Source organism: Cornus florida, unplaced genomic scaffold, assembly GCF_030987335.1.
Source record: "Cornus florida cultivar Cherokee Brave unplaced genomic scaffold, ASM3098733v1 CherokeeBrave_3.0.0_Hap2_Chr11, whole genome shotgun sequence".
In the NCBI taxonomy this organism is placed as follows: Eukaryota; Viridiplantae; Streptophyta; class Magnoliopsida; order Cornales; family Cornaceae; genus Cornus; species Cornus florida.
The window spans coordinates 104,755,807-104,765,138 of NW_026775581.1; the positions used below are offsets into that span (position 1 = coordinate 104,755,807).

Consider the following 9,332-nt stretch of genomic DNA (forward strand, 5'->3'; position numbering starts at 1 on the left):
GTCTCTGCTCCGTTCTCTCTCTCTCTCTCTCTCTCTCTCACACACACACACAGATAGATACAGATATAAGCACTGCAACTTATAATATATATATATATTTAGTCATAACACACGTTACACACATATTTCATTATATATTGACTTTAATTCCGATAATTTTAATGAGTTTTGTCCATTGTTATTGACACACATATATTTCTAGGCTCAATTCTTTGGAAGTCATTGCTTAATATATGTGAGCAAAACGTTGGATAAAATTGGCATTAAAGTATATTCTGAATGACAACCCTAATCTTCAATGACATCTGTTCTACTAATCTTAAAGAATTGTTCTAGTGACTCACTCATAAGGTCTAATTTTACCAATTTTAATTACAGCTTTGTTACAATTTTTTCTCATAAAATACATCAACCCTTGTTACAAAGTCCTAACAGTACAATAGATTATATATAAATCCATAAAAAATTACAAGCCAGCCTAATTTGAGAATGTCATGACTGTAGCTAAGAGAGAAATTCAATACCTTGCACAGTGTATCACTCCACGAGACCCTCACACAATGACGCCACATTGATCTCTCATTCTCATTCTCAACCTATGTTCCAGGAAAACAGAAAAATCTTAAAACAACAAAAGCAAATGGATTTAAAATAAAATGAAAAACCATGATATCATTTCATGTGATGTATAAATATGATTATCTCTCAAGTTTCCATTAATTGCATTATATTCAGAGATTCATTAAAAAAATTTACTTTAAAAGTAATTTCCAACAACAAACTTGCATATTCTACTGTCATTGATGAAATGGAATCACATTTTCAGTTCTATTATAACTGTCATTTCTGAGTTCTTACTTTGTCCGAAAATCATAAATAAAAAGCTAAATAAGAAGAAACCACTTCTTGAGCATATACAGGGTAAAAAGCCAAAATAAAATAAAATAATTCACAATTGAAAAGAATTCCTTTAGATGGATAACCCATATATTCCATTGATGAAATTGATAATATAACAAGCATCAAACTTCCTCATGATCAGAAAGCAAATGATCCAGAGCCAGAAAACAAAATTACAAGAAATACACCCAATTCATACCTAGAATAACCAATAATTATTACTAGTAGTACTGATGAAATACCAAAGCAGAACACTAATATGAGATAATGATTCAAGCAATCTTGACCTCAATGGTCTTGGGTTTCTTGGGCTGTGGAGGAGGCAACTTCTGAACCGTAACAGTAAGCACACCGTCCTGACAAACCGCGGAGATGGCCTCAGTATTTGCATTTTCAGGCAACACAAACTTCCTCATGAATTTCCCAACCCTCCTCTCCATTCTCACGTATTTGGCTCCCTCTTTCTCTTCCTCTCTCTTTCTCTCTCCGCTTATCAACAGCACATTGTCGTCCTCCACCTGCACCTTGATATCCCCTGACTTCAGCCCCGGCATGTCCACCACGAACACGTACGAATTTGGGTACTCCTTCACGTCGGCCGGTGTCGCCGCCATGGCCTTGGCGTCTCGAACGTATGTGCGCGTCGGAGCGTTGAAGGACTTGTCTGCTTCGTCTGTGGCGTCGAGAATGTGCTGAAGGGTATGGAAGATCGGGGCGTCGAAACCCGTCATTGGCCTGAAATCCATTTTTCTCTGGTGATGAATTGGGTTTTGTCTCTGGAAATTTTGAAAGAGAAAATCACTGTATTTGATTTAAGAATTTGTTTGAAATCTGAATGTTGTGCGTTTGAAGAGAGGAAGAGGATGCTGTGGGCAATTAATAGGTAGGTGTGTGAAGTTTCTGGAAAGGTAAGGAAGACATGGGGACGTTTCTAGGAGCTTCTCCTTTTGCCATTTTTCACTTCCCGAGTTGTGGGGCCGACTTTACATATTCTCTGGCCTTCCGTTGCTTGACTTGACTATAATTGGTGAAGCTTGTAGTAAAGTTTTTAAATTTCAAAAATAAATTAAAATAATCGGAAATAACCTTTTTTTAAAAAATAAAAAAAAAAAGACTTCAAAATAAAATTAAAAAATTCACAATTTTTTTCCCCATAAAATATCTACCAAAATTCAAAAATATATATACATGCAAATTTAGAAATATAACTACGAAAATTCAAATGAGGGTTGAGAAGACTATAAATACAATTTTAGAATCGAAAAAATAAATTAGAAAGAGAGAAGTACAAAAAAGAATTCATATTTCAAAAGAGAAATTGTCAGAAAAAATAAAAATAAAAAAAGACAGAGGTAGAGAAGTAAATTAAAAATTAAAAAAAAAAAGTTAATTCAAAAAAGAAATTGTTAAAATAAAAAAAAAATGAGACAGAGGAAGAGAAGCAAATAAAAATCGAAGAAAAGTTTATACTTCTCTATAAGAGAATATTTTATTCACTTTAACTCTTATTTATTATTATTGTTTTTTATTTTTACTAAGGAGACAATATGGCTATACAACATAAAATTGGAAATGAAATTCATTCATTTTTGTTGCATTTAATATCATTTTTTAATAAATATTAAATATTATTTCTCTAAAAAAATATCAGAAGATTTATTTATTTATTTTTAACAAATAAACTAAGAACACAAACCGGTCCAAACATATAAAATTTCATAGATGGATGCCCCCACTAACATACCAAGTTCCAACGGACTTTAGTGGGAGAAATTACCTGAACCTCCTAGAAGTGTCTCACGTATTCCCAACCTTTCCAGAAACTTCACATACCCCCACCTATAAATTACCCACGACATTCTCATCCCTTCAACATATCGATTCAACAAAACAATCCTAGCAAAATCAAAAGTTTTTGAATCTCTCTCACAACCCAAAACCATTTCAGTAATTTATCTTCCCCAAACAAAGCAGAAAATGGAATTCAGGCCAGTGGGTTTCGACGCCCCAATCTTCCACGCCCTTCAACACATCCTAGACGCCACCGATGAAGCCGACAAGTCCTCCAACACTCCGACTCGCACATACGTCCGCGACGCCAAGGCAATGGCGACAACACCGGCCGACGTGAAGGAGTACCCGAATTCGTTCGTGTTCGTGGTGGACATGCCGGGGCTGAAGTCAGGGGACATCAAGGTGCAGGTGGAGGACGACAATCTGCTGCTGATAAGTGGAGAGAGAAAGAGAGAGGAAGAGGAAGAGGGAGCCAAGTACGTGAGAATGGAGAGGAGGGTTGGGAAATTCATGAGGAAGTTTGTGTTGCCTGAAAATGCAAATACTGATGCCATCTCCGCGGTTTGTCAGGACGGTGTGCTTACTGTTACGGTTCAAAAGTTGCCTCCTCCGGAGCCCAAGAAGCCCAAGACCATTGAGGTCAAGATTGCTTGAATTAAGATGGCACATCATTCCTATTGGTTTATGATTTTATAATGTCCTGTTTTATAGTCTTTCTTAGCTATTTATAATTGTATGTATGAGTTGGGTGTTTTTGTTTGTGAGGTGTGTTTTAGGTTTGCTTTCTGATGTGGGGGTTTAAATATTTTATATAAATCAATGGGATATATTGTCTTTTAAAGTGAATCTGTCTCAGCTTCGTGAATTTTTCCTTTAATGAATTTTGAGTATGATATACAATTTCCATTTTAGGGGTGTGCTGTTCTTAATATTTGGATGATGTTCAATTGAAATTGAAATAGCCAATAACTGGATTTGGAATATGATTTAATATCAGAGAAATTCAGAGTGGTTTTTGCATCAAATTTGTCTATGTTACTGGGTAATTTTACCTCAATGGAATAAATTAATTGCTCGTGTATTTATTTTTGGAACACAAAATTTAAATCCTACATTCCATCTCTCCATCTCAATATTAAAAAATAAAATAAAAAATCCCCAACTATTTGTTGTAAACCACATAATCATGATTATGTCGTATCTATATAAAATCATAGGACTTTTTCTACATCTTTCTTTGCAATATTTACCTCCGTCAATAAAAATTAGGAATAATTATACTCGCAAGCCAAAAGTGGAAAAATTAGGAATAATTATTTTTGGACTCGGCGGGTTAGCTCGAGATAGTCCCACTCCTATTTAACATGGGGCTTTTGCTGCAGATGAAATGGAAAATTGCTCATACAATTTTTTGTAGGCTTAAATCTCTCTTTGCACTTTGGGTCAATTGAAAAACCTAAAGTTCTTGCATTTGGCGTCAATCAACTCTCTGGTACAATCCATCCTTCCATTTGTAATCTTTCTTTTCTAAATGTTCTCTCTTTGCCTTCTAACCAACTTGATGGCACTCTTTCACCAAACTTGGGTCTGATGCTCCCTAATATTCGACTTCTCCAATTATGGGGGAACAAATTTACTTGACCCTACTGTCTCCATACCCAATTGTAGAAAACTAGAAGAAATTGATATTGGAGAGAGTAATTTCAATGGGAAACTAAGAATTAATTTTGGAGGCTTTCAAAATCTTGGTAGAATTACTCTCTCAAAATAATTTGGGAAGTAGTGAACCAGATGAAATGAACTTCATTCATTCTATGGCCAACTGTAGCCTTTGGAGATATTAGATCGGGCTGCTAACCAATTCAAAGAGTTCAACTTTAGATCTTCAAAATAATCGATTCAAGGGCACAATTCCTGCTGCTATAGGAAATCTTCAAATATTACAACGGGTAATTCTTGGAGGAAATACATTCTATGGAAAAATTGCAGAATTTATAGAAAACTTATCAGTGGTGATATAACTTCAGTTAGATGTTAGGAAGCACGAACACGCCTAAAATGATGAAGAATCAGTATCCGATTGTCGACGTGCCAAATTTACACTTCACTGAAAATAGTATATGCTATTTGTGTGCATTATAAATAGTATTTCTGTATTTTCCATTCAATTTTTGTCACCAAGGTATAATACCCTGGTAATTTGCATTCCTTCATCAGTTAGAAAACTTAAACAAATTTACATTTTGCACCAAAAAAAAAAATTTAATAATAATAATAATAATAAAATCCTACCAAACCTTGGCTTATATAAGGTTAATGGAACATACAACCAGACCTTAATCAGTTTGTAAAGTTATTGGAAATTAACAGCTTTGGTACTTCTAAAAAGGTGCATCATGAAGAATGTTTAATAGTTTTGGTATTTCTAAAAAAGTGCATCATGAAGAATGTTTAGTGGATCCAACCATGTGCTCGCCCCTATCCCTGCCTTTTGTACAAAAAAAAAAAAAAAAAAAAAAACACTGGCACCCAACAATCCAAAGTCGTGCTCTAAGCACTACACAAATGCAACAAGAAAATCAAAATGACTACACATAAATAGCTCAATCCACGAGCTAAAAGACCAAGTCATTCGTCCGATAAGAACTGGCACCTAACAATCCTAGAGCAACTGAGCTCCTCGTCCACTCAGGTCATAACTTACACAACCATCCCATGCGCGATCGCATATTCACATGGATATATATACTTATAATAATCATAATCCACACCATGATACAACCATGCTCCTAACTTGTCGCATTACCATAAAAATGAACTGTTCACTCCATGCCTCCAATTGCCGCTATTATACTCCTTGTACACATCATCATATCAAGATCAGCATACTTTCAATCATTATCATGGTAACAATATGCATTACTTTAAACACATAGGCATGTGATCACATAAGTAAATAAGCGAGTAGACAAGTAAGCATGCTTTTCGAACAATTGAACACCTTAACACATAAGCACATAGTCATGCAATTCAACTTCCCTATGCAATCCTAGGTAGGCCTCTGCCCGTCGTCCTAATGGTATTTGAACCATCACTTTGATACTTAGTTTGTAATGACCCGAACCCGTGGGTTCGAACCGTTAACCGGGTTCTTATCCGAACCCGAGGTCAACTAAGGGTACAATCATCATTACCTGTGCTCTTAGATAGTATTCGATTCATTACAAGACCCAAGGTACACCAAATAAAACTTAGAAGTAGAGGGTCAAAGCACTGGTCAAAGGGGCAAGGACAGCCGGCTGGTGGCCCTTCATCGGCCAGCTGAAACTACATGTTCGGTCGGCTGATGGAAATGATCAGCCGGCAGAAACGATTGGTAAAAATGCAAACTCTCGGGATTTTCTTAAAGTGCACTGTCGGCCGGCTGGAGATGGGGTGTCAGCCGACTGATGATGGAGTTTTGGTCAACCGATGGTAAAGTTCGGACAGCCGAAACAAGGTTTTCTACAACCCAACTCTCTGGAATACCAAAATGTGCACTGTTAGTCGGCTGATGGTCCTTGTCAGACTACCGACAGGCCCTGAAATGCTGTTATTTGCAGCTAAAAACATAAAAAATGCTGAGCTCATTGGGGACCAACTTGATAAACAATATAATTCTGAATTCACGGCAAATACTACACCACATCCCATGACTAAAATCATCAATAATTTGTCACAAAATATACCATCATAACCCATTCATTGCAAGTTGCTTACTTAGCTCCACTTTACAAGAAATACTATCATATGGTTATAGTTACATCACAGAGTGAATACATTGCAGGGTAAGGTTTTACAAAAGAATGGGTTTTCAAGATACAAAAGTTAGGAAAATGAAATTATATCTCCCTTCAAGCTTGTGGTGGGTTGTCATCCGCCACTTCTTTTCCCGAGCCCTGAAAAATGTCTATAATGAAAGGGGTGAGCACAATGGCTAACCAAGAGGTGTCTAAGACACACCTCTTGTGACCCTGTGAATCCAAATAATGAATAGGAAATAAGGAGAATGGGATCATGCCGTGTCGGGGAAAAACTTAACAACAAGGTTAACAATCACAATCAAAATCGTAATGAACTATGCCATGCAATGGGATGCAATGCCATGCAATGTCGCTCCACATTTCTAAAACATTTCCGTCCTCGTTTCCAAACCGTTAGTGAAATCCGTCTCATGGCAACTCCATGCGCGGCACGAGAGAATGATTGGCTAACTGTCCCGACCCATGGCAACTCCATGGTGTCATTTAGGGTCCAAGTAACTCAACCACACTAGGGCAGTTTCCCTAGACCCCTCTAGGTCGCACTAACGCTGCGCACCCTATGCAACTCCTAGGCGACCGGGATTTCATAAAAACCTCTTTCAAAACCTTTTTGCCCAGAACAATTTCATTGGCTTTTTAAAAAAACTTTTTCCCATTCCATTCCCAATGAAAATGCATAAATGCACCATGCAACTTAAATATCATAATTCTCCATATATTTGAATTTTAACCATAAAACACATTTGAGAGAAACTATGTAACACACATATCATGCTTTTTGCCACATGTACGGCAACTCAAATTACACAAGGCATGTAATATAATGATATACAGCATGTTTCCTCATAAAATAGCGACTAACACATAATCACATATCACATGTACAATAATTTAGTCAATTTTGCAAGAATCAAGACAAATTAGGAATGCTTTACAACAATTTATAAAAAATTGACTCACAAAAATCAAAGAAATTGTGGATTAGAGACCCCTACTTCTTAATTGAAGAAAGTCCCAACAATTACCCAAATCCAAGCCCTAATTTTGAAATTCCAAGGTTGGCCAAACAGGACTTGGCTCCGATCAAATCAAAGATCTCGATGAGCCCTTCGACTTGCCACAAACAGCACAAACAAACTCCCAACGGTCGGAGAGAAATCAAAGCTTGAAGCTTTGAAGCAAAAGGGGGAAAAAAAAAAAAAAAGGGAGGGAGAGAGAGATTTACGTAGAGAGAGAGAAAGATTGAAGCCAAAAATAAAAAAAATAAAAAAAAATAAAAAAGAATGGTGGGTCCTACCATCAAGAAAAAAAAAATCCCACCTTTTTTTCTTTTATATATATATATATATATATATAATTAAATTTCCAACAACACATTTTCAAGTTACAATAATATAATTATGTACAAAACAATTATGCATGAAATGCAATGGACCCATGACACCACTCCTGTAAGACCCCTAATTTTAAAAGGATAGTCCTGGCATTTATTTAATTGTTTAATCTTTTATTTAATTGTTTAATTGCGTGTTATTCTATTAATTGGTTATTTTAATTGTGTGTTTCTCCTATGGTTATTTAAATTTGATTTTGTTTTAATTAATTGATTAAATTGTCTTGTTTTCTTTTATTAAATTGTTTTAAATTAATTTATTTTATGACGTTTTATTTGACTTAATTGATAATTGGTTTTATTTAATTGAATTGGTTTAAATTAGGATTGTGTTTTCTGTATATTCACGTATTAGTCGACATAGGTTATAACTTAGGTTATTCTTGGGCCGACTAAGTGTTGCATTAGGGCTCAAATTATACAAGGATTAGGGTTGAATTACTACGCCTATATATATGACCTTATGTGGGTTTAGAGTTTGAGAAAAAATACATAAAACTCTATTCTGGTATACAATGATACAAAGAGTTGTGAGAGCAGAGAAACAGAGAGGGAACTTGAGTATTATACAGAGAGGTTCAAGGAAGGTTAGACGGGGTGTTTTTTGGGTTGAACCAAGAGCGTCGGAGGAGTAGGACAGTAGTCGACGACATAGACGGACAATTCAGAGACGGAGGTTTAGAGTTTCAAAGTCTGAAACTCAAAGCAAGTCTCTGTTCCACTCTATCTCTTTAATCTGTGTTCTGTACATGCTTAGAAAGACTCCAGGGATTAAACCAACATTAAAACGGATTAAATAAATGTTTAAATTTATCTTGAATGCATGTTTAAACTGTAATAAATCTCGTGAACCAAACTGGTGCAAGTTCTTAAAGTTTCTGTGATTTGTTGCATGCCGTTCTTGAGTTTAAGCTTGGTTTAATTGGGATTATTGTTGCACGTCGGGGGCTTTCAAATAAATCTGGGACATTAAATAAACACCAGAATAGGAGTTTAAAATACTACAGAGACTCTGGACTTTGCCGGAGCCAAAAAAGACGAACAGGTTAGGGGGATGCGGCTCTCAAAAGATGAGAGCCGGCTCACCAAAAGGGTAGAGCCGGCTCTAGGACTTGTAGAGCCGGCTCTACATGGGGTAGGGCCGGCTCCACATGAAGTGGAGGCGGCTCCACTAAAGGGGGAGCCGGCTCCAACTTTCTGGAGGCGGCTCCAACCCCTTTTTCTTGAGGTTTTGCATGGTTCTGGGTCCGGTTTGGCCTGTAGGAAGGTTTCTAGGTTGGTTCAGGGAATGTGGATGATCTGTATAATTATTCCAGAGATGTATAAACTGTTATGAAGCATGTTAATGATATTATGTTGAAGTATGCACAAAGATAAGGTTCAACATTAAACCTGTTTGGGAAACAGTGGATGAAAGGATTGAAACTAGCATATTGTTCTTA

At 36.3% G+C, this 9,332-nt stretch overlaps 2 protein-coding genes across 2 annotated transcripts; one reads left to right on the top strand and one right to left on the bottom strand.

Annotated features, from left to right (window-relative positions):
* Window positions 1-969: 969 nt before the first annotated feature.
* On the bottom strand, window positions 970-1,863 carry LOC132286832 (17.3 kDa class II heat shock protein-like). Its single transcript, XM_059789233.1, has one exon. The coding sequence runs from the start codon at window positions 1,644-1,646 to the stop codon at window positions 1,173-1,175; it is 474 nt and encodes a 157-aa protein (XP_059645216.1). The 5' UTR covers window positions 1,647-1,863; the 3' UTR covers window positions 970-1,172.
* Window positions 1,864-2,652: 789 nt separating this feature from the next.
* LOC132286837 (17.9 kDa class II heat shock protein-like) lies at window positions 2,653-3,605 on the top strand. The gene has a single exon (XM_059789237.1). It carries the CDS (start codon window positions 2,878-2,880, stop codon window positions 3,346-3,348), a length of 471 nt encoding a protein of 156 aa, XP_059645220.1. The 5' UTR covers window positions 2,653-2,877; the 3' UTR covers window positions 3,349-3,605.
* The last annotated feature ends 5,727 nt before the right edge of the window (window positions 3,606-9,332 follow it).

Bases quoted from the DNA above. Each gene is read 5' to 3' on its own strand.
- LOC132286832 (XM_059789233.1), bottom strand. From the start codon at position 1,646: ATGGATTTCAGGCCAATGACGGGTTTCGACGCCCCGATCTTCCATACC.
- LOC132286837 (XM_059789237.1), top strand. From the start codon at position 2,878: ATGGAATTCAGGCCAGTGGGTTTCGACGCCCCAATCTTCCACGCCCTT.